The sequence below is a fragment of the Thermobia domestica genome, chromosome 10 (assembly GCF_964235325.1).
Source record: "Thermobia domestica chromosome 10, izTheDome1.hap1.1, whole genome shotgun sequence".
Taxonomy (NCBI): Eukaryota; Metazoa; Arthropoda; class Insecta; order Zygentoma; family Lepismatidae; genus Thermobia; species Thermobia domestica.
This window is the reverse complement of record NC_137463.1, coordinates 265594901-265619309: the sequence shown is the minus strand read 5'-3', so window position 1 is coordinate 265619309 and position 24409 is coordinate 265594901. Positions and strand designations below refer to the sequence as shown.

Sequence of the window (24409 nt, the reverse complement as noted above, 5' to 3'; positions counted from 1 at the left end):
TGGACTATGCGAGTGTGACGGATAGGATGGCATATTCCCATGGGGTACATAAAAGAAAGAAAAGAAAAGAAAATAAACAAATAACTAAAGAAGTGGAACAAAAAACTATTCTTCTACCTCTTCAACATTACTGTAATAAACACTTTCACTGGCTATTATTGGAGCACTTCTCGATATTCAGTTTTAAAGTACGACTTAATAAGAAGCTGCTACAACTACGGCGAATCGAGAAGCCCACTCCAGTGACAGGGAATGGCAGGTTGAACCAATCAGAGCCGTTGCGAGTTACGTTCATGATTCACAGCTACACCGTGTATTCTACGAGGAAATAGAAGAGAGAGTGTGAGAAGAAAGGCCTTTCTAATAGCAAAACGCACCACCCTGCCTTGAGTAGTATTGCGGGAAGTTCCATTTCAACTAAGGTAAGTACTACTTTTACGATATAAGCAGAAAGGAATACAATGAGGGAGGAGGGGAGAATAAGGTAGGGAATGAAATAAATATGTGTTGCAATGTACGCTTACTCAGGGATCTACCAATGCTGTAAAACCATCGGAAACGCTACCAATGTTCTTGTCCGCCTGACACTACTGTCCTTGAGCAACGTGAGGCTACCTACCAGCTCCTTCTTTCTGTGTAATTTACGGAGAAGGGGTGGGAGAAAAACTTAGACGTCACAGAGCATTTCGTTGGAAAAAAACAGAAGATCGTCAAAAAAAAAAAAGCCGAAGCTACAAAAATACACACCTATAAAGCTTTCTTACCCTTGCAAAATCATAGTGAGGCTCGTAATGGCCTCCAATTCCATAATTGACAACTTGAAGCTCCTCGGCGGTATCAACAGTCAATCCAGTCAAATCCTCTACTCTCTGGTTCACAGTAGCTACATATTCATGTTCCTCGCCCTTCAGCCATGCAGATTTACTAATACGGTAACTTGCTGTCTCAAGCTCTCCAGTCTTAGAATTTTGTACTGTCGCTCTTCGGAACTACAAAATCAACAAGAATTTTAGAATTAAAACTGAAAATAAAGTTACCACCTCTATCTTGTAAGCAAACAGTATTAAACATGTTTTTTCTACATTTAAAGGTAAGGTTTTTCAACTTAAGATATTATATATATATATTAAATGAAAAACTTCAAAATAATAGAACATTAAACTTTCTAGTGTTTCAGTAGTGGTAAAGGACGAAAACAATACGTTAAAGCATGTTTCAACAAAGTAAGGCACTCCATATTGTATTTTCACCAACAAAATTTAACATATGAAAAGGAAGAAAAATACTGAACATCCTTTCTTCAACCTAATTTTTGCTCGGTTACTATGATTTTCAACGTAATTATAGAAAAGGTGTGAAAATGGTGGTTGGTTATATACAACTAGCAGATTGCCCTTCTTCGCACGGGGAGCATACGTTTCATTTTGGACATAAAGAGCAATGGGGTCTGAATTTCAATTTACACGGCATCGGAAGTGACACTGTTCGTTCCAGCGACCTCGAAAACTATGGATTCGACACTAATATCGGTCATTTTCGATCAAGCTGCAGGACTGAATTTGAATTTAAACGGCATCGGAAGTGTCACTGTTCATCTCAGTTATTCCGAAAACTATGGATTCGGCACTAATATCGGTCATTTATCATTTTTAAATACCTGCCCCCTTACCCTAAGTTGCACCGTCAAAGTGTAATGATAAAAACCATTTCAGGCTCCAATCTCATCTATGTTAAAAAAATTGATGGAGATTGGTCGGGTGGTTTAGTAGTTAGTCACTTTCACTTATATATATATATATATATATATATATATATATATATATATATATATATATATATATAATGGCGGATCCAGGATATGATCAAGGGAGGGGCTAAACCATAATTTTTCGTTTTATACAGTGTAAAGCAGAATTGAAGCCCATTTTATCCAGTGTAAATCTGAGCGTCAAGGAAGGCTATAGCCCTTAGCCCCCCTTGGATCCGCCCTTGTATATATATATATATATATATATAGAGTTTTATATATCTCCCTCCCCATTTCCTACGTTGCATCGTCCAAGTGAAAATACAAAAATCATCCGAGGTCCGAACCTCATCTATGTCGAAAATTTCAACGAGATCGGTCGGGTGGTTCAAGAGTTATGAATTCACAAACGTAAGTCAAGAGTTATGAATTCATAATTACTTTGAATTTTATATATTAGATTAACAAAAAATCTAATATACTGATCTTACTTGTATTCCTGTTCTAGAAATTCAACTGCTCGTGCTGCAGTCTTACTCAAAAGCTGGCCCGAGTAAGGAATTGTACATTCTTCACTAGTATGAGTACGAAAAGAATGTTTCTTGAAAGTAAACTTCAAAATTTTTCCTTGACTTTCTTGACTTCAAAATTTTTCTTTATGTTATTTTCACATTATTGTGCACTTATGCATACCATATAGAATAAAATGAATGTTTAATAGTTGGTACTTCTGCTTTCACATTTTTCTGGTGTTGGTAAATCTTACGATTGAATAATCATGCACAGACATAGAAATCTTGCGGATATCTTGAAGTGAATAAATAAATAATGTTTTTGCAAGTTACAAATTTTAAGACATTTTGTTGTTGTTGTTGTTTATAAAGTTATTTATGATAATATTCCCATCCTAATTTTGATTCTTTCTGTCTGCATCAAGTTCCGGATTTTTGTGTGTATACAGAAAAATTCATGTTGTCAAAAATTTTGTCAAGAAGTCTGTGGAGGAGAATATTTGAAGGTAGCTTGATGGTTCGGGGATTACATAACAAACAATAATTTATCGCAGCTACGACAAAGAAGAGGATTCACTGGAAAAGGTTATACCGAGACTAGACCATACAACAATGGAGGAAGGTAAACAAATACAGTATATTCATTTTTGTGCTCAATAGTCTAGAAATGAACTCTTATCGAACTGATCCGTTACATGCTGACATTAAAACATAGTTCACACTGAAATTCTGATATTGACTTCCTTTAGGTTTAGAGAAAAATTAATTGGTTTTCCCCTTTCCCATAGAAGTTCAACGCTCTCCTTTTCATTTTCTCAATACAGAACAAACTAACTTTCTCACTGGAAATACTTATTATGAGTCGAGCTTCATGTATTAGGAATACAATAAAACATCTGTACCAAACAATAATTATACACTAACGTAATATTTCGTCAATCTAATAATTATCATTTTAAACAGTAATTATACCCTACCGTAATGTCTCATCATGCTGATAATTATCTTTTTAAACAGTAATTATACATTAATGTAACATCTTGTCATGTTGATAATTATCTTTTTAAACAAGAATTACACACTAACGTAATATCTCGTCATTCTGATAAGTATCTTTTTAAACAATAACTATACTGTACACTAACGTAATATCTCGTCATTCTGATAATTATCTTTTTAAACAATAATTATACACTAACGTATTATCTCGTCATTCCGATAATTATCTTCTATCTTTTTACTGAATTTACATTGATTCTTTGAAGTGTCGTCCTTACCTTCTGTGAGCAACTCTAATTCCTGTTAATATCACTTGAGTAATACTTTCGTGATATCTGCATTTTACCTGACTCTTCTGTGAAATACAGCAATCCCCAGACACACTATATATTTTGAAGCATTTCCCTGATTCATTTTAATCTCCTCGACTTTCAAGCTCACAAAATCAAAACTAAAAGGCTTACGATAAAAATCTACATCCTTGGCATTAGGGAAAGGATGTTAAAGTTTCAGATTTATGCAAAACAGTATGCCAAACTCAATTGATGATTTGAAGACTCAATTGTAGATAAACAACAGGTAAAATTCGCGGCTTAGAAAATGTTAGAGAAAGTTTAAGTCCAAATTACTAACCAACTCTTGTGCCGTATGCTTATGCATTCAGAAACACGCGTCTCGATTGACTATTGCTCCTGGTATTCAATCCAACTCGCCCTCCTCTCCTTGTCTAAAGCAGTCTGTGTGACGTAACATACTTTTTCTATTCAGACGGAAAAAAACAGGAACCACGTTTATAAACTTTCTAGATCTAAATCCCTTTCTTTCATTCGTTTGTTCTGAAATGCCTTTGTAAAGCCTGAATAAAACAAATGTCACAAAATGTTCCAATAGCTTATAAACACATTTATTTGGACTCTTTCTCTTTTTCAAAGACTACATATCACATCAAGCTAGGGAGATGCTTAACATGAAATCTATGAAAATTGTTAATCTCGACAGAAGGTTTTTTGCTTTCCAAAGTCTGTAATGCGGGCGCAGAGCTCTACAAACTACTGACAGAAATGAGTGTTTTTCCATCTAAATGTAAAGAGTACACACAAACTGCTTTAGGCAAGGAGGGCGAGTTGGTCTGAATACCAAGATAAGATAGTCGGTTGAGTCATGTGTTTCTGAATGCATAAGCACACGGCGCACGACTTTGTTGGCAATTTGGATTTAAACTTTTTTGTTTAACATTTTCTATGCCGTGAACTGTACCAAGTACCGATATATAACATATTATCAAGAATTGGTCATAAATGTACTTAGATTTAAAGAAATAGGTTTCCTTCTTTTAAAATATGAATCAATTGTCCATTTTCTAATAATTTCTCTACGTCTGTACTATTAAGAAGTTACTTACTCTTGGCTGTGCTAATTTTTTAATCGTTGCTATTTCCGAATCATATATAACATCGTGATAGATAACAATGCGAGGTTTTAAATAGGCTTCCTCCTCTTTGACACGAGCTAATTTCAGGAAAGGGTTTCCCAAGTCCACGTAGCGACAGAGAAGCTTGGAACTGATCTCTAGAGGAATTGTTACTTCATTTCGGCAGAGCATTTCATATAACTCCCTCTCTGGCAGATCGTCTATAGGGCGTTTCTTCTCCACCACAGTCACCGGCTGGCAAAACCAACAAGACAAGTCAGTTAGAACGGTAAAAATGCAACACAAATAATGTAACTGTACAATACATAGATAACTATATAAAAAACACTTAAGCAATTTCGAAACTTTATAACTATGAGTTAATTACTCTACAACAATAATAAGTCATGCTGAGTGTTACATGCTAATTTACATGTACTTAGTCTTCAGTTAATGTCCTGGTATTTTCCACGTATAAATTCTGCGCTTATGTTTAACGTCGAAAGTCATGAGAATATACGTGGAAACGCGCCCTTACGGGTCAGAGTAGAACAAAGAGAACTCGAAGAGGTCGATCATTTTAAATATCTGGAAAGTATTTTGACGAAAGACGAGAGACGTACCTCTTACTGCACCAAAGAGATCAGATCGCGAATTGCCATAGCCAAAGAAACACCCCACAAGAAAAGATCACTCTTAACTAGCAGGCTCAATACTGAACTTAGGAACAAAATTGGTCAAGTGCTATATATGGAGCATTGGACTGGATGGTTCAATGGCTTGGACATTACGGAAGTTAGAGAAGAAATATTTAGAGAGCTTCGAAATGTAGTGTTGGAGGAAGACGGAGAAGATAAAATGGACAGAGAGAACAACAAACGAAGTTGTTTTAAAATGGACAGGAAAGAAGAGGACACTTCTAGCCGCTATCCTTCGTAGAAAAGTCAATTGGATTGGACACATCTTATGAAGAAATTGTCTTCTTCACACTGCTATAGAAGGAAAGATGGAAGGGAAGCGAGGAATAGGAAGAAGAACACAGCTGATCGATGATTTGAAAAATAATATAAAATATTGGGAGTTAACAGAGGGAGCTAAAGATCGAGAAAAGTGGAAGAAACATTTCCAGGCCCAAATCTAAAGTTGAGAAACAAGGAGAAAAAACAATCATTTGTCCTTGTACGTGCCGAAAGACAGAATACTTAATAATGTTTAAAGTATCTGCTACTACTAGCTTGTTCTTTGTGCAAAATTCAATTTGTCTTTCTCCTCTTTTGTTGCGCTTTCCTAGTCTGTATTTCCCTTCTAGGCCTTCTCCTACGATCGTATTCCACTCGTAGTAGAATACGATTTTCTTCTGCTTTTAGGTCGTTATAGTATGATCAATTCACTCATATTAAGACAAGATGCTGCCAAAAGTTTTCACTGATCTCCGTGACAAAAAAAAAAAAGATGCCTCTCGGAATATCATATGTCTCGAGTTTGAAGGCTTGAAGAAATCATATTTCAATCCATGTTTCTTTAAGAAAGTTATGTGATGAAGGGTATACGAAAGTGTATGGCGTACATTTAAGTTCATGAAATAATGTGGATATATGCTGAAAACTGACTATATAAGTAGGGTGAAGATAGCAGTCGTTGATATAGTTTCTTATGCTCTGAAACTGAGCAGTTATTACAGTCATAATTCTAATTGCATCACACTCTTAAATAAACAGAACACGCTGAATAAGGCTATCTGATAATATATATAAAACACATAACTATGTCTTCATCAGATTTCTACTCCTTCTGGTTGTTTAGGAGTTGGGTCACCTCTTTTATATACTTCCCGGAGATCAACTTTTAATTAGGCTCCGCCACGCCCCATCATTAAAAAGTAACACTTGTGTTATTCACTATCACTTGTACAGCTGCGCACTTGTTCAATTAAAAATATATGTTTTTGCTGGATACATTCTTGTTCTCTAATTATTCTTGTTATGTTCCCTTAATAATTTGTTCAATTCTTTCTTCTTCCTTTTCCTTTCTTCTTCTTTAAGTAGAATCTTCTTCTACTCTTTGTTTATCGCGAATCCTGCATTCCAATTCAACACCTTGCCTCCTACATTTATAATTTTCCTGGGTTCTTTCATTTTCTAACAAATATCCTGTTCTCTGCTTCTATGGCCTCTGCTCCTTTCAAACGTATCCTTTCAAACGTATGTTTCTCTCTGATGCTTATACAGTGGCCCAAAAGTAGATATACAGACCTGCATGCTGCATCTATGAAGTATAACATTTAACTGATTAAGATAATGAATTTATTTGCTTTGGTTTGTTTCGAGTTTAAGGTAAAAGTGAAAACAAATTAAGAACAGATAAGGAAGAAAGTAAGTCAATACCTGGATGGATAACAATAACTAAATGATATAAAATGTCATGACCGATCAATACGGGATTGTATACCTACTTTTGGGCCACTCTGTATATTGCGTTGTTGTTCCTTTTCCATCTTGCGTCATCTTTGTGCTGTTTTATCTTTTGTTCATCTTTCTTTTTTTGCTTCTCGTATGTAAATTTTGCTATACTCGGCCCATCCCACTCTATATATTACTCCCTTTCATCTTTTTCCACTATTGCTTTTCTCTTGCTTTTTTCTGACTACTTCAATTATTCTGCTTTCTTCTTTCCTGTACGTCTTAATTCTTGCTTTCCGAAGTACCCTCTTTATCTTCTCTGTTTCTTTGCCTACGCTCTCCATGCCAAACCATTTTTTGTTCTTGTATTCTTTTCCTTTCCTCTTTCTTGCTACGCTTCTTACTCTATCTTCTTCATTGTGTCAATTTCTCCTTAACTGTGTCCGGAACTTTTTAAATTCTCTTTTCCTCTGTTTTTCATTAGAGATTTAAAGAAGTTCTGGGCAAAATTATGCCACTCTCTTCAAAATCAGTACATTCACACAGAATAACTATAAGAACTCTAGAGGTGGACATGTACTAAATATAGATTGATATATTTCCCATACTTACATTTTCTCTACGGTGTAATAAATACTGAATTTTACACGATGGAACACGTACAAGATTTTAAAAGGCGCTAAGTTAATGAACTTTGAGCGCACTGGATCGTATAGCAAATTATTTCTCTCTTCTTTAAAAGAACTTACATTTTAATTGTTTCATTTTACATATTTCTTTTTCAAATATCTTCAAATCTTAAATGCCATTTCCTTTTGTCGAAATTATGTACTGAAAGTTTATGATGTTTATAGTGATGGAGAAAGATGGAGAAGATAAAATGGACAGAGAGAGAATAATAAACGAAGATGTATCAAAACGGATAGGAGAGAAAAGGACGCTTTTAGCCAGCATTTTTCGTAGAAAGGCCAATTGGATTGGACACATAATGCTAAAAAAAAAAAAAAAAAAAACTGTCTTCATGCCGCCACAGAAGGAAAGATGGAAGGATAGCAAGGAATAGGAAGAAGAAGAAGAACGCAACTGATCGATGATTTGAAAAATAGAAAAAAATATTGGGAGTTAAAAGAGGAAGCTGAAGATGAAGAAACATGAAAGAAACATTTTCAGGCTCAAACATTATATATAAACTTCATTAGTCCCAGAACCTCCCAAAAGGTAGAATACTTAATGATAATAATAACGTTTATCAATAAAATTTAATATAACTTACGGTAAATTTACATATAATAGAAAAGTATTTCAACTAAGGAAGGGTAATTTAACCTGACTTTAAGAAGTCACTAAAATCAATAAATTATTCCTCTGTTTATTTCTTAATAGAGTTTAGAAGAAACGAAGATGACGCAGATGGTCCACACTCTTAACTTTCACCAGTACAAAACAGATATCTTCACGCAATAAGTGGGCGTATTCTGACATTCTACATTATTATTATTATTATTATTAGTGTACAAAGATGGGACATGTACGGTAGATCCCACTAAGCAGAACACAATACAATGACTTAAACGTAAAACCTCGTGCGTAGTTTTCAAGAAAATGGAGAAAAAGCAATTAAAATGTACACCTAAATATTGATGCCACTGTACATTTTCATTAACTACTTCATTATGACTCTAGCAAGATGACAGTACTTGGTAAAGTTAATGAGATACAGCCTAAAATCATCACTACCTCTTTAAATTTTAATTTCTACTCAATAAAAGATAAATTACATTAAGCTGAACAAAAACATGCTTCACGGTAAATTCTCATGCGTAGTTTTCAAGATAATCGAAAGAAAAAAAATACCTTTTGTGGCGCTGAAAAGTCACATTCGTAAAGTGTCATTCGTTCCTAATGATAATTCACATTTTTTTTATTTTGCTGGAAGAAATTATTCATTCTCTTAGTTACGAAAAACGAAATCACTTGGCATAACAGTCCTTTGTGGGCCTGAGCGCCCCAAGACGATTTGTTAGCGACCGGTTTAACTACGTCCAGCCCTAGTGACTAACACGTGGTGAGCGCGCTGGGTCGTCCTGTCTCTAAAACATATCAGGAGCTTTCTAGAACTAGCGGCCGTCACATGTTTAATTCGTGTGACTCCCCAGTTTGCTTCACGACGACGAAAATCGGGAAGCACCGTCCAACGCTCTAACCACTCGACTATGGTATCCCCTTTTATTTAAGTACTGTATATGCAAAAAAATATGCACTGTTATAAGTAATAGATCGTATCTAATATTGTTCGTCATCCAACAGTAATACGCCTAGTTCTAACAGTACTTGTAATAAGGGGGTATTTACTTCTCAGAATCTCTGTAGGAACACACACTCGTTGGCATTTTAAAGGTACGTGAAACACTAAACTAATTTCGAATTCACACGAGGTAAATTATTACTGTCTCCGCTAGCAAAACTATTCTCATACCGTAATAGTATTACCAACTACTATGACGTTTTTATTACGATACTTATCGATTTCTTGGCAATTTCGTATTTTAAATTAAGACTGATATCTTTAGACAGAAATCCACAAATTACAAGACAATTCTGCGTACCGAAGAATTTAATCAGAAGGTCGGAACCAAACATGGTAATAAGGGTCAATCTCGTAAAATACTATAGTAGCAGCGACGACTCGTGAATCATAGAACTGCTTTGCCTCATTTGCTATGCATCCGAAGAATTCGATACGATTTGTGGAGGTGAGAAAAAGTGAAACAACGTTGTCAAATTTAGAGGACATGGCAAACGAACGAAAAAAAAAAAAAAAAAAAAAAACAGCACTTAAAGAACTATAACACGAACTAACAATTATTTGAATTACACAGTACCAATAATAATAGCAAAAATATAAAAATAACTACAGCAACAATGATTACGAAATTAAGCGGCAATCCGACAACACTGTACCCTTAGTAGACGTTCTCCGTATAGCACGAGAGACGACACTGACAAAATTTCATTTGAGGGATTGACGAGCGGGACAATCTCGTGTTCTATTGGGTGGTGTCATTGGTAAATCTATGTCACGTTTCATGACTCCTCGCGAGCTGATCTAATGGCTAGCGCGTACGCCTGCAATGTATACGTCTCGGGTTAGGTTACTGGTGGGAGACCAAAGAAATTTTAATTTCACAGTCGTTCACTTTTGTTAGTCATCCGTTATCTTTAGTCTAAAGGGCATAAACGTCAGACGTTTAAAAAAGACGTATATGAACCCTACTATTGATCTTCAAACTCCTATATGGATGCACACTACAGTGATACGATAGATTTATTTCAAGTAAACCTCCCATACAAAATATATGCTCATTACAAGGAGAAGAGATCCATGGTTAATGAAATCCAAGGGCACACAGAAGGCAGCGCAAATTTATTTAACTTCTTCACCTGTACTGTTGCACAGTCGTTCCTACTTGAACTAGGTAACCCCAAATGCTCCATTCCTGTATTACAGAATTTGTAACGAAGTTTCCTCTTACCTCTTCTGTAATATCTGTAAAATCCCCCGTTTCATCTTCCCCTTTCCTTTTCACTACTCCTTGATTCTGAAGTGTAGTCTCGTAATAGACTTTATTTCCAAGGGCTCGCTGATGGTTAGGAATTATTTCCAGCAGCTGATCAGTTAATCGTAGTGCCGTACGAATATTGCCTGGAACATACAATCTTTCTTAATACAAAAAAATTGAGAAAATGATTATTTGTTTTACAAGTACATAAAGGCCGTATAAATAAAAAATGAAAATATACCATAAAAATAGTGTGTATGCATATATATATTTGTAAACCAGTGTACAGAGAACGCACAGAAAAAGACACTATTATAAACAGCATTTGTTACATAGAAAGCCGAAGTAAACATTCTATTATAACTTGCATAATGCATCAATTCTATAACAAAGAAAGCTACAAGAAAGAAACGTAAGTTATTTGGGAAGTAATGAAAGTTGACGTAGTTACAAAATTCGGAATCCTGGCCAACAGGTTGTCAACAATTTTTAAAAAATAGAGCGAAATGTGAAGATGATGATAATTTGTCCAACAAGACCAAGAGAAGAAGGAGTGCCGAATTCGTGAATGTCGATGAAGGTGTCCCAAAAATTGTTAAAACAATTCCGTGACAAAAATGTTTCAATATCGGGGACCTTAGAATTGTAGACATTAAACGAATAAAACTTCGATTTATAGAGATACATATAGTCGCTTTTAATGAGGAACGTGGAACCTCGGTATCTCGAATTTTTCTTGTGGTCACCTTGATAACTCGAATTTCTATCTATTCCCTTCAACTTCCAGTTATCGAGGTTCCAATGTATTTAGTTTAACATTCGAGGGTTATGCCTTTTAGGCTAAGGAAATGAATGATTAATCATGGTAATTCTTTTTTGTGTTCTCCCACCGGAAACGGAATCCGATACCACATGCACAAAAGGCACATCCGCTACCCACTAGACAAGTGGGGAAGGCAGGATTTTGAGAAGTTACTGTATTTGCAGATATAGCTATAAAACTGTGAAGAAAAGAGCATTACAATGAATGAACAATACTGAAAAGAATGAATCTTACGCCAAGAAAATTTGATCAAAAAGTCGTTAATCAAGACATCAACCTCCTCGCTTTCGATACGCACACTTCTGAATTTAATTTCCTTTCGTACAAGTTAAAACGCTCCTTTCCAGTACCGAACCTCACAGAAGGCGATGTCTTCAATGAAAAGTAATATTAAATTAAAAGTATAAAATTATGTTTACCTTGCATGTAAGTAGAAAATGCTAGATACTCTAAGATATCAGATTTCTCTGCAGTCTTGTTATACTCTTCTTCAAATCGGTTTAAAGCTTCATTCATCCACAAAACCGTGTGATAATAATCGCCATTGTTATACGATTGGCGGCCAAGTTCAAAGCAATCACCAGCTGCAAGGAACAAAAAGACTTTAACATAAACATAGTAGATTTTAACATAAATATTTTACATCATCTCAATACAAGAAAAACTAAGGTTAACCCTTCTTACCTTTTCAGTTGAAAAAACAAAAACTGAAATGAAATGAAATTAAGTTGTATCTTTAGTTTAACCTTTATCCTGTGGATAAGTGACAAACGTACCGATACTCTTTCCTGCGGCGGAAAACGTGAATCAGTATAAATCAGTATTGATTAACCATGTGATGTGTAGCAAACAATATTTATTATTAATCACTTGCGTACCAATGACATTCATGTGGATACCATGAAAACGTATTCTTTACTAAGGGCGTATTAATCCTGGAGATTATGAAATTTGTTAGTGGATGCAAGGCAAGAGTTAGTTCTATTATTTCTTCTAAGGTAACAGCACTTTACTGACACAAAAGACAAAAAAAAAAGTGTTGTGTCAGTAGACGGCAGGCCTATGGGGGCATTCAATTACAATACACAGGTGTTTGTTTGTTTTGACGATAAACAATTAGCAACTTCGCGATCTATATATTTCGAGATCGGAAAAGGAAAATCTTTGTCTTTGATCTTTTGTCAGTGTTGTCAACCTGAAACAGCATAAAATCTCTTCAGAACATCAGAATTTCCGTTTATCAGTCCCAATGTTCCAGAATGCAAATAATTGTTTTTATCAATAATGTGAATGTTCTCTTCACGCATGCACAATAACTATACCCTATATAGAGGTCTAGACAGTCATTTACCAGTAAATGAAACCGGTATTACGACACGCATTTAGAAAAATGACACCTGGAACGCAAGGTGTTAAGCAGTTTTGTGTCTGAAATCAGCATGATGTCATTGTAAAGAGACTCAGTCACCACTTCTAACTTTAAAACGTAGAAATTTTTTCTGGTGCCACATGAATTTGCTTACTGTCGCGAATTAGTTTTCAAGACACATAAACACAAACCCAATACTTCCCTTCCAAACATCTAACACTCATTTGCCAAAGGACTTCTCTGACTTACCTGTGCTGAAACTAAGCGTTGTCATTATTATTATTATTATTATTATTATTATTATTATTATTATTATTATTATTATTATTATTATTATTATTATTATTATTATTACTACTACTACTACTACTACTACTAATAATAATAATAATAATAATAATAATAATAATGATAAGAAGAAGAAGAAGTTGGATATGTCTCGAATATTTACGATACCATAAAGATAGTCCTTTACAGAAGTGAACAGTAATTAGTATTATTGGATTCGCTTAGGTAGAGCAGTATCCAACTGCGGAGTTTTGTTTCTGCTGCAATGAACTTTTCGGTTTCTTAAAGTTAGCACATAAAAAGAATTCCTTGTATTATATATATTTAAATGCATATGCTGTTTAACCATAGCATTGCCATGGTTTTATATCCACAGCTTTAAAGCGAAATGGCAAATTTAGTATAACTTTCTTATACATGTAGACTGTGATTCTGCGCTGCTAATAATCATACATAAATAATAATTAGTTAATTACCACTTATAACATGTTGCTATAATTCTCCTAAATGGGTTTAACAGATTCGACAAATGTGCAGTGTATTACGAGAGACCGACTAAAAGCAGGGAATACGTGTTATTATTCAGTGCAAAATCTCTTGTCGTCGCGAATTGTGTCGAGGAATTTGAAGCTTAAAATATATAAAACGATAATCATCCCTGTTGTTCTGTATGGTTGCGAAACATGGTCGCTTACTCTGAGTGAAGAACATAAACTGAAAGTATTTGAGAACAAGAATCTGAGACGAATATTCGGACCCAAGAGAAACGGGAATGGGGAATCGCAGAAGCTTCATAACGAGGAACTACATAATTTATACGGTTTACCAAACATTGCTAGGGTCGTCAAGTCTAGGAAGCTCGGATGGGCAGGTCATGTAGCCAGGATGGAAGAAAGTAGAAACGCTTTCAAAGTCTTAACTGGAAGACCAATCGGAAAACGTCCATTAGGAAGACCTAGGCGCAGATGGGAGGATAATATTAAGATGGTTTTCGTAGAAATAGGAATACAAAGTAGAAACTGGATCCAGTTGGCTAAGAACAAGTCAATGGAGAGCTTTTGTGAACGTGGTATTGAACCTCCGATGCTATAGACAAGAGGCCAAGAGTTAGTTAGTTAATTACGAGAGTAATTTCATAAATAATGCACACTATGGCAACACTGCGGAATAGATGATGCAATCAAGGTAAACACATCATCAATTGAAGTTAAGGTCTGGAGGCAAAGGACGTGTGCTTGTGCACTCTAGTGAACACAGCGTGGCCATGACAAGTGCTGGAAATGAATGCGGCAGGTGCGTCGGGTAACTTATCGATTGAAGATCAGAGGTCGTACAAAATAATTGAAACTTGACGTGACGAAAACCCCACAGAAATTCACAATGCCTTACGTGAAATTTGTAGTAAGACAACAGTGGACCGCAGTACAGTTTCTCGTTAAGCTACTCATTTCCGTAGTGGTCGTATGAGTATAAAGGATGATGCAAGACCAGCAAGGTCGAAATCATCAACCGATGAAAGAAGTGTGCAACTTGTGGCAGATGCCCTTGAACAAGATCGCAGTGTGACATGTGGGGTGCTTACTGACATCACAGGCATTCAACAGTTACTCAGGGCGGGTCTACTGATTCTCCACGACAACGTTCGCCCGCACATCGCTAATGCTGTGCATAAAAAACTTCGTAAATAAGGTTGTGAAATGCTACCTACAGTCCGGACATGAGTCCACCAGACTATTCAAAGTTGAAACAAAATGTATGCGTGTATGTCGGTTTCCATGTCTGGAAAAGCTTTCTGCAGTCGTTACCCGAACCATTCGACAGCTTTACAAGATTCAGATGGTGTCCTTGATGGAATACAGAAGCTACCCAGACGTCGGGATTCCGTCACTACCAAGCAGCCTCTCCAAACAATAAACGTGTAAGTCACAAGAAGTTAATGTCCATTATTTATAAATTATCCTCGTAGAAAGCTGAGTTCTACTTCATGAATTTCAAAGATTTCATGAATGAATTTCTAGCTGTTGCTTCCATGTTTTTACAGGAAACCGTAATTTGTTTCAACAGTTTCAGACGAACAAAAAGTATGGTTATTAAAATTTATGCCTTCATTTTCCTTCAATTCTGTGCTTAGAAAAGTGAACGATGACGTTCCATTTTAAGGTATCTGATGATTTTCAGTGAAGGACACTAATCAACTAAGGATGGAGGGCGAATCTGTTGAAAACAATTTAGGAAATTTAAAACAGAATACAGTAACTGGTAAGTTCAATTAATTAATATTTGTCAATCTCTGTCCGTTGTTAAGCAGGCATACATAAATAGGTCCATTAGTTTAAAAGTTATTGACACAAGAATATCTACCGTAAGTATATACTTTTGTTGCTGACCACTTTTTCCCCTCGATAAGAAAAGTTATTTATCGTTTCTTAATGTAAATCACCATCCCATTCTTTTTAAAAACACTGCCGCAGCAGACCAATGTATTCGAAATTCAATTTTCTCTTTAAATAGGAGATATTCAAAAATGCTAAAATATCTTCGACGCGCGCACACATTATGCATCACTATAATAACTAACTCTATGGCCTATGGAACCCGGAGGTTCAATGCCGCGTTCACAAAACTCTCCACTGACTTCAATCCTTAGCCAACTGGTTCCAGTTTCTATTTTGTATTCCTATCTCTGCGAGATCCATCTTAATATTGTCCCCCCAATCTGCGCCTAGGTCTTCCTAATGGTCGTTTTCCGATTGAATTTCCAGTTAAAGCTTTGAAAGCGTTCCTACTTTCTTCCATCCTGGGCCCACCTGAGCCTCTTAAGATTTGATGACCCTAACAATGTTCGGTAAACGGCACAAATTACGCAGTTCCTCGTTATGAAGTTCTCCAGCATTCCCCATTCCCGTTTCTCTTGGGTCCGAATATTCGTTTCAGAATCTTGTTCTCAAATACTTTCAGTTTACGTTCTTCCCTCAGAGTAAGCGACCATATTTTGCAATCAAACAGAACAAGAGACATGATCATTGTTTCAAATATTTCATGAATAATTTACTATAATAATAATAATAATAATAATAATAATAATAATAATAATAATAATAATAATAATAATAATAATAAGAAGAAGAAGAAGAAGAAGAAGAAGAAGAACAACAACAACAACCAAACAACTACTTAGCTGTAACAAACGATAAAAATACTTTCATTTTTCCGTTTTGTTTTTCATTTTGGTATTTTATAATATCTCAGAATATTTATCTGCACAGGGCAGCTGATAACCTTAGAGTGAACTTACTTATGATTGACATATGTATTCATAAACTTGGATGGATATCATCACAAAGAGAACAATTCTTAGTGAACTATTCATAAATGACCAAGAAACAACTATCATTTGTAGAAAACAAAAGCCGTTACATCGTATCGTTAATATACCAACAGCTGGTGACTTTTAATTAAAAAAAAATGAACACAAGCCAAAACAGAATTATTACGACACAGAAACAAAGTTTTTCTTCGAAATATTGATGAAACGATACTTCTACATTAATGTACACAATAACTTTAAATGAATTAGATATTGCAAGATACATGTTAGCCATATATATATCCATATACAAATTTATGTGATTCTTCTTTATATAGAGCGGACTCAGAGCTTAGTAATTATTGAATTTTTTAAAAAATAATATCAATTAATTTCCAAGTAACAAAATGTAACTGAAAATAACGCAAAGATTAATACTACGTAAGGACTCTCATAAGTTGGCTTTACGATACGAATTATGGTCAGGCGACGGCAGTATACCATGAAGGGAGCATATGTGAATTGTCACAATTGTTATTAGACACAGTGCGCTAGAATTTTGTACTTAGGTGGTGTAATGTTCTTCGCGATTTGGCTGCCACGCGATTTGAGATTTGACAGGCAGGGAAGTGAATTCCTTAGTGTTGTCAACATAAATAAATATTTGCTATGAATCTGAAATGTTCAGAATTATTCATAATTCGTATGCTGTATCTTCCCACCTATGTGTATGTAGTGTAAAACGTGTACGTAAAAACAAACACCTAATTTTCAATCTGCCGATACACTATACGAAACTCGGCTAAAAAGCAAACCCCAGAAGCATCGAAAATATCTTATATTCAGGGGTGAATGAACTACGACTTTTTTTTTTTAAATTAAGCGAACGCTGTTACCTAGGACCAGCACGGGTTATCAAAATGTACCATGTGTTCTGTTGATTAAGAGATGTGTAGGATTCCTTCTTCCATAAATTAAGAAAAAATAAAAATTAAAAAATCAAAGGTCAAAAATTAAAAGGGCGAAAGAACGATTCCCACTCAATATTACTTAACGTTGTGTTTGTGGTGGATATAAAACTGAATCTTTGTGTTTTGTAAAACTACTTTTAAATTTTACGTGTATCTACTCGTTTATGTGTTAATTTCTGGGATTGTGTCAATATTTGTATGAATACTTCTTTACTATTTTTCCTATGCCAATACGTTGAGATACATGATGCATTTAGTTATTCTTTTATTTTAGTAATTGACTTCAAGTTCTATTGCACTTGTATGAAAGATAAATTATTTTGAGCATATTAAAACGATAATGGTAATGTCACATGATAATTGTAAAAAAGAATAAATAAATAAATAAATAAATAAATAAAAATAAAAAAAAGCTTTATTCATATTCTATGCGATAGCATATTTATAGTTACAGAGTACTTTTCCTTCTCTCTCTCTCTCTCTCGCTCTCTCTGTTAAGAAGAACGAAATGAACCGTGTATTTCGTCTATTTAAGACAAACGTGGCATCACTAGCTACGATCTTCGAAAGGAAAACTGAATACACGAGGCTTGTTCTTTCGACGGCAGGCATATAAACGACTTACTACTTACAAGATAAATAATCGCGGTTGGCAACAAATCTTGAACATTTAGGGCTGTGCGATGTGTCGATATATCGATATCGTTGATATCGATATCAGCTTGTATCGATAATCGATATATCGATATCGTCGATATTCGATATCGATATCCGATGTCGTCGATATTCGATATCGATATCCGATGTCTTGTCGATATTCGATATCGATATCCGATATCATCGATATTCGATATCGATTCCGATATCGTCGATAACTATATTTAATATTGATATCAATGTTGTCGATATCGATATTCGATATTGATATTGTCGAAATTCGATATTGGTGTTTGACACTGCCTCAAAAAAACCGCGGCGGGTTTTGCTTTATATATATATAGACCCTAATGCTTTTTGGCTCTCGATAGTAGCTGCATTTGCATTTCTTAACCGAATGAAACCAAACTGCCCGATACTCGTATGAGGCAGAAAAACGACCCATTTCATGAGTTAATTTAATGTAGGGCTTGGGGGACTATGCACCCCCAACATTCCATGTTAATATGTAATTTCTTTGTTTACTTCATTTCTTAACAGAATGAAACCAAATTTACACAGGATTAGTATGGGTTAAAAATTTGGTTCCTTTTGAAGATAGTCCAAATCGGCGGTGGGGTAGGGATGTTTCTACGTCTATTTAATCCACCTAAATATTGTATATTTAACTTACATTAACGACTGCACTTCTTCACCGAATCAAACCAAACTTATGCAAAAATTGTACTGGGCAGAAATGATGTTCCTTTCGAAGATAAAGCCAAAACCAGTGCAGAACCGGGGAGCTATGCCCTCCAAAATATTTCTCATCATTAACATGGCTGCATTTCTTAACCGAGTCAACTTGATATGCTCACTGCCATTACTGTTTGTGCTGTATTGCCATTGCGAGTGAAGAATCAAGTGCCAGTGCTAATATTTGCTTAAAACTAAACAGACAGGGAAACAAGAATTTACTCGTTTTCTGTGCAAAGTAGTAATTTTCCGTTTATTTGTATGTGGTTACTAGATGTAAGTTGAGCCACATAACTCAGCCCACTAAAACAAACAAAACCCTCCATTCTGTCATTTCACTACACAGACCTACATATTCCTCCTTAAGCAGAGTCGTTTTGACATATGATTAGCATCATACTAAACATCTGACTACTGCAGGAGACTTACGTTAGTCGAACTCTTTAGTATGGAACTAATCGCGAGTCAAAACGACTCTGCATAAGGCCCATTCGGTTTAGGTAGTATCAACACTTCTCTATTTCTTTGCATTTAAGTATTAGAACATGCATTATTAGGTGCACTATTATTAGAAATGACTTAGAACCTTTCTAAATTGATTTCATAAGCAAAACTGAATAATTGTATAAGACGTAAGCTTTAGCCTAACTTTAATGAAAACATCAATACTTTTAGATATGAGTTGGCACAAAACCAATAACAAGAAACCTCTTCAGTTCATGTGGGAGATGTCACGTCTTTGCGTAAAGCTCTTTAATACAAAAGATTATCAATTTAATAATAACATAAAAGAGATCTCGATTGATCGTGTGTTTTTTAAATTGAATATTAAAATAGAACACTACAAAAGAATAAATCCAGGTGTTAAATTTGTAAAGCCAATGGATTAACTTAGAAGAACACAAACAGATACATGACACACACAGAGAAAAATGAACAATAACTGTCTTATTTAGAAATATGCCTATTAGCACTGAGTTTTCAACCAGAAATGTATGATGCATTGAAGTTCATGAGACTGCTATTTAGGAACGAGCTTTTTTATTCATGGAAAGAAAATCAGTTATTTCGAATGTTCTGCACTAAGTGAAGTATGAGCATCAGTTACGATATTGCATCCACAACTAAATACTCTTTCTGATAGAACGCTGGCACCTACACAAACACTTACGAGCCAAAAGAGCTAATTTCGGAAAGTTACTGTCATGAGATTTCCTCCAGTGAAGGAGGTTTTCTTCCATATATTTAGGCAGTGGTGCTATTCTAATTTTCTAACAACTGGTTATATATATGAGAAAGAGATAGGAGATGGATACATAGAAAGATGTCTCTCTTCCTCTCTCTTAGGAAGCAAATCATATAAGACAGACAATAGCAAATTTTTCACTGGATGCCACAAGCGACAAGTAGAGACCTACACAGCAACCTAATATAAGGTGTTGTGACGAAATTAGGTAGCACTGCGAATATCTTGGAAACGAATTATCCAAAGTAGATGTTTGTCAAGAAGTATTGGAAACACCTTAACTTGGCAATGGATCAACAATTGTTGATAATGGTATGTATGCGTTTCAAATGTAAATAACCCTCACCACTGCACTGATGTGATCCCAGTTTTCATTCTTGATATCTAACCAGCCCATTTGAAATTAAGAAAAAATCGCTTATACCTTGTTCTGAGAGATCATATATCTAACCCTGTAGCTGTAAGAATTTTTAAGAACAAAGCTAAACAAACTGAAACTTGCTCGTTCTTTGGTATAACAGGGTAAAATTTACTGTTATGTCTGGGTATAACAAACGATTTAGCAAACTCGAAATATATTAACGACCAGTTTTAGCGAACAGGTGCGAACCGGCTGAATAACACCACTGTCTAGATGGCACTGAAAGCATAGGCGTCTCTGGCGGGGGGGGGGGGGCGAGGGGGTCGCGTTCTTTCCAATATTTTGAGGTACAAAATATTCAATATTTCATTTTAATTTAATTTATTTACTAACGACAGAATAACAAATAAACTTTCTTCGATACCCCCCCCCCAAATTTTACATGCCAGAGACGCCAGTGACTGAAAGATATGCATCGATTTCCTGTTGCAGTAAGCCATCAAATGATTAGCACAAAAGAGAAACGGGAATTCCCCGATTTTGTTTTTGTTGATCGGGTACGTCATTCGTCCATTTCTGAAATGAAATGAAATTTTTGAGTTTTACGTCCCATGGTTATGCCATGTAGGCTAAAGGAGACGGTGATAATGAGAAATGAATGAAAATGGTGGAATGAAGAAAGTGAGAGGAAACGGGAGAACCCCAAGGAAACCCACGCAACGCTGTTTGTCCACCACAAAGTTCACTTGGCGGGAGCAGGGTTTGAACCCGGGACCTCATGCACCAGAGGTGAACGCTCTACCACTGAGCCACCGCGGCCCCTATCGTCCATATCTGAATCAAGTATTGTTTGTTTGTGAGCTTAAAATACAAAGTAAGCATGTGTTATGTTATAGAAAGAACTTCTCTCTCTCTCTCTCTGAAACGCATACCGCTACACATGCACATTCACAAATGCACATACATGAAATAAACACCTACACACAAATAAAACACGCATATTCTATGTTACCCTGTTTCACTCTCACTATTTCCGCAATGATGACCAATATAATATGATAGCTGGGAAAGAAATTAAATTACTACTTTTATTAACTTTTTCTGAGGAAAGAGTGGTGGATTAGTAGGAACACAAGTCTGTTTTCTGTGAATAACAAGTATTCTGAGATATCTGCCATTGAAACGTTTTGAGACCAGATTGTCTATATCAACATGAATATTCAAGACCAATCAATATATTGAATATCCATATTTGATGTCGATATCAATATTGGATGTTGTCGATATCGATATTTGATGTCGATATCGATATTCGATATTGTCGATATCGATATATCTATTCGATATCGATATCAGAAAAGTATCGAATGTCGATATCGAAATTTCGATATCGCACAGCCCTACATGCGTAGTATTCAACGATCTCCTTTGGTTTTTGTCTGAATCACTTGGAAAGTAACAGCTTCAGAGTGCAAAGTTAGCTTGCGCGATGTCTACTGGACAAGAGAGTATTCTGGGGTTTCTGTGTGGATAACGCAGAAGGGATATTGTTTCGTCTGAACAAAATTCGTACCATAAGATCAGCTCGGTTCCCTCACGCAGTTTTAAACGTTGTACCCTTCTGAGAGATCGTCTATCACCGGACAGATAAATATAACAGTAAAGGCCACCATATTAAATATTAAGAGTGTCGCTCTCATTTTATAAGTTAAGTCATGTCATGTTCCAGTTATTACTCAAATATTTATTTACGAAATATGAACAAAATTATACGATACCTTTTCCAAAAAAACTTCATCCTAAGAAAAGTGTTCTCAACAGTAAATTGCGCCTTGTGAATTATTTAATGAGAAATTATTCACGCCTTATCGTAGTGTTGTTAAGGAAAGATTTATTCATGAAATACAAACAAAATCGTCTAAAAGAACTTACCCCAAAAGTAAACTTCTTTGTCTGTAAAACTGAAATTATGATTCAAATTAACAAAAAATTGGTTACTTACCAATACGTCCTCCCTTGAGAAAACTAAATATTCTCCAAACGTATCGAAACAACAAGCTAGTTCTGTGTTCAGTGGTAAGGTAACAACGATAAAAATGGATCTCAGAAATATGGTATGGGAAAAGGAATACATAGCACCAAGTGGGATACAAGTGGTGGTATGTATTCCTTTCCTCCCATAAAAATGGATCACAGAAATATGGTATGGGAAAAGGAATACATACCACCAAGTGGGATAGAAGTGGTGGTATGTATTCCTTTCCTTCCATTTTTATCCTTGTTAGCACTGAAGACGGAACTAGCTTGTTGTTTCGATACGTTTGGAGAATATTTAGTTTTCTCAAGGAAGGATATATTGGTAAGTAAACTTTTTTTCTTTTTTTTAATATTTCTCCTATAATTTTACCAGGAAAATTACTCAAACCGTTTACTTAACAACAGAAATTAACGCATTTTCAATCCAATCATTAAAAAGATACACACCACTAACTTCGTTGATTGTGTCTGTAATAGTTTTCCTGCATGATTTTAACCATTTATTCCGCTGCCTTGTTCACATGTTGTCAGTCAGTCACATGAAGATCGAATCACTATATAAATAGATTTTGTACTTGTAATGTAAAGGCTCTCAAATTGAAATGAAATCGTTAATAAACTGGTTGCTTGAGTAGATTTTTTTTTACATCGATTTCTTTACGATTTAAGAATTTTTCTGTATATTGCAAGGTTCTACAATTGCTCCCAAAACCGCGTGCTGGCTGTAAACAAACTTCAGGCGACAATCAAGAAGATATCGTCAACGATTGTCAAGTAACGAAGATTAATGAAGTCTGCAACATTTCTGGATAAAAGGAGCCACGACACCGCAGAAGGAATCAATCTTCCCGGATTGACCATAACCTCTACTCTCTAGAACATCTAGGGCGGCGGTGGCTCAGTGGTAGAACGTTTATCACTGGTGCATGGGGTCCCTGGTTCGATCCTCGCTCACGCCAAGTGAACTTTGTGGTGGATAAAGACCGTGTCCGTGGGTTTTCTCGGCGTTCTCTCGTTTCCCTCCACTTTCTTCATTTCTTATCATCATCGTCTCCTCTTGCCTAGCAGGAATAAACGTGGGACGTAAAACTGAAAGATTTAATTTAATTTTTCTTTCTCTAGTAGCCTCGTCTCTGAGAGCTCCCTCGCTTGGATGCCTGGTCCTCGCATTATCCTTCCTACTCTCTAGGACGCCTGGTCTCTGAGAGCTCCTTTACCCTTCCCACTCTCTAGGACGCCTGGTCTCTGAGAGTTTCTTTACCCTTCCCACTCTCTAGGACGCCTGGTCTCTGAGAGCTTCTTTACCCTTCCCACTCTCTAGGACGCCTGGTCTCTGAGAGCTTCTTTACCCTTCCCACTCTCTAGGACGCCTGGTCTCTGAGAGCTTCTTTACCCTTCCCACTCTCTAGGACGCCTGGTCTCTGAGAGCTTCTTTACCCTTCCCACTCCCTAGGACGCCTGGTCTCTGAGAGATTCTTTATCCTTACCACACTCTAGGACGCCTGGTCTCTGAGAGCTTCTTTACCCTTCCCACTCTCTAGGGCACCTTGTCTCTGAGAGATTCTTTACCCTTCCCACTCTCTAGGACGCCTGGTCTCTGAGAGCTTCTTTATCCTTCCCACTCTCTAGGACGCCTGGTCTCTGAGAGTTTCTTTACCCTTCCCACTCTCTAGGACGCCTGGTCTCTGAGAGCTTCTTTACCCTTCCCACTCTCTAGGACGCCTGGTCTCTGAGAGCTTCTTTACCCTTCCCACTCTCTAGGACGCCTGGTCTCTGAGAGCTTCTTTACCCTTCCCACTCCCTAGGACGCCTGGTCTCTGAGAGATTCTTTATCCTTACCACACTCTAGGACGCCTGGTCTCTGAGAGCTTCTTTACCCTTCCCACTCCCTAGGACGCCTGGTCTCTGAGAGCTCCTTTATCCTTACCACTCTCTAGGACGCCTGGTCTCTGAGAGCTTCTTTACCCTTCCCACTCCCTAGGACGCC

The 24409-nt window shown here is 36.1% G+C and overlaps 1 protein-coding gene across 1 annotated transcript in view; it reads right to left on the bottom strand.

Annotated features, from left to right (window-relative positions):
• The window catches only part of PH4alphaEFB (prolyl 4-hydroxylase subunit alpha-1), a gene marked incomplete in the record, with an annotated part of 205716 nt that overhangs the window by 44254 nt on the left and 137053 nt on the right, over positions 1–24409 (bottom strand). Inside the window, 4 exon segments of the mRNA XM_081729523.1 lie at positions 765–989; positions 4661–4924; positions 10602–10771; positions 11871–12035. Coding sequence (XP_081585649.1) covers positions 765–989; positions 4661–4924; positions 10602–10771; positions 11871–12035 — 824 coding nt within the window.